Consider the following 436-nt stretch of genomic DNA (forward strand, 5'->3'; position numbering starts at 1 on the left):
CAGCCCCAGACCTAGCAACAGGGGCAGCATCAGCAACCACGGCAACAACAGCCCCAGACCTAGCAACACGGGCAGCATCAGCAACCATGGCAACAGTGGGCCCAGACCTAGCAACACGGGCAGCATCAGCAACTACAGCAATAGTGGCTCCAGACCTAGCAACACGGGCAGCATCAGCAACCACAGCAATAGTGGCTCTAGACCTAGTAACACGGGCAGCATCAGCAACTACAACAACAGCGGCCCCAGACCTAGCAACATGGGCAGCAGAAGCAGTCAAAGCAGCAGCAGCAGCAGTAGCAGCAGCAGCAACAGCAGCAGCAGCAGTAGCAGCAGCAGCAACAGCAGCAGCCATGGCAACAGTGACCCCAGACCAAGTAACACAGACAGCACAAGCAGCCGAAGCAACAGCAGCCCCAGATCTAGTAACACAGGC

General features: G+C 57.3%; 1 protein-coding gene across 1 annotated transcript in view; it reads left to right on the top strand.

Annotated features, from left to right (window-relative positions):
• Positions 1 to 436, top strand: part of LOC116099953 (uncharacterized protein DDB_G0271670-like) — a 2,372-nt gene that overhangs the window by 1,048 nt on the left and 888 nt on the right. The window contains exon 2 of the mRNA XM_031384039.1: positions 4 to 406. Coding sequence (XP_031239899.1) covers positions 4 to 406 — 403 coding nt within the window. The remainder of the gene's footprint in view (positions 1 to 3; positions 407 to 436) is intronic.

The sequence above is a fragment of the Mastomys coucha genome, unplaced genomic scaffold (assembly GCF_008632895.1).
Source record: "Mastomys coucha isolate ucsf_1 unplaced genomic scaffold, UCSF_Mcou_1 pScaffold20, whole genome shotgun sequence".
NCBI lineage: Eukaryota > Metazoa > Chordata > Mammalia > Rodentia > Muridae > Mastomys > Mastomys coucha.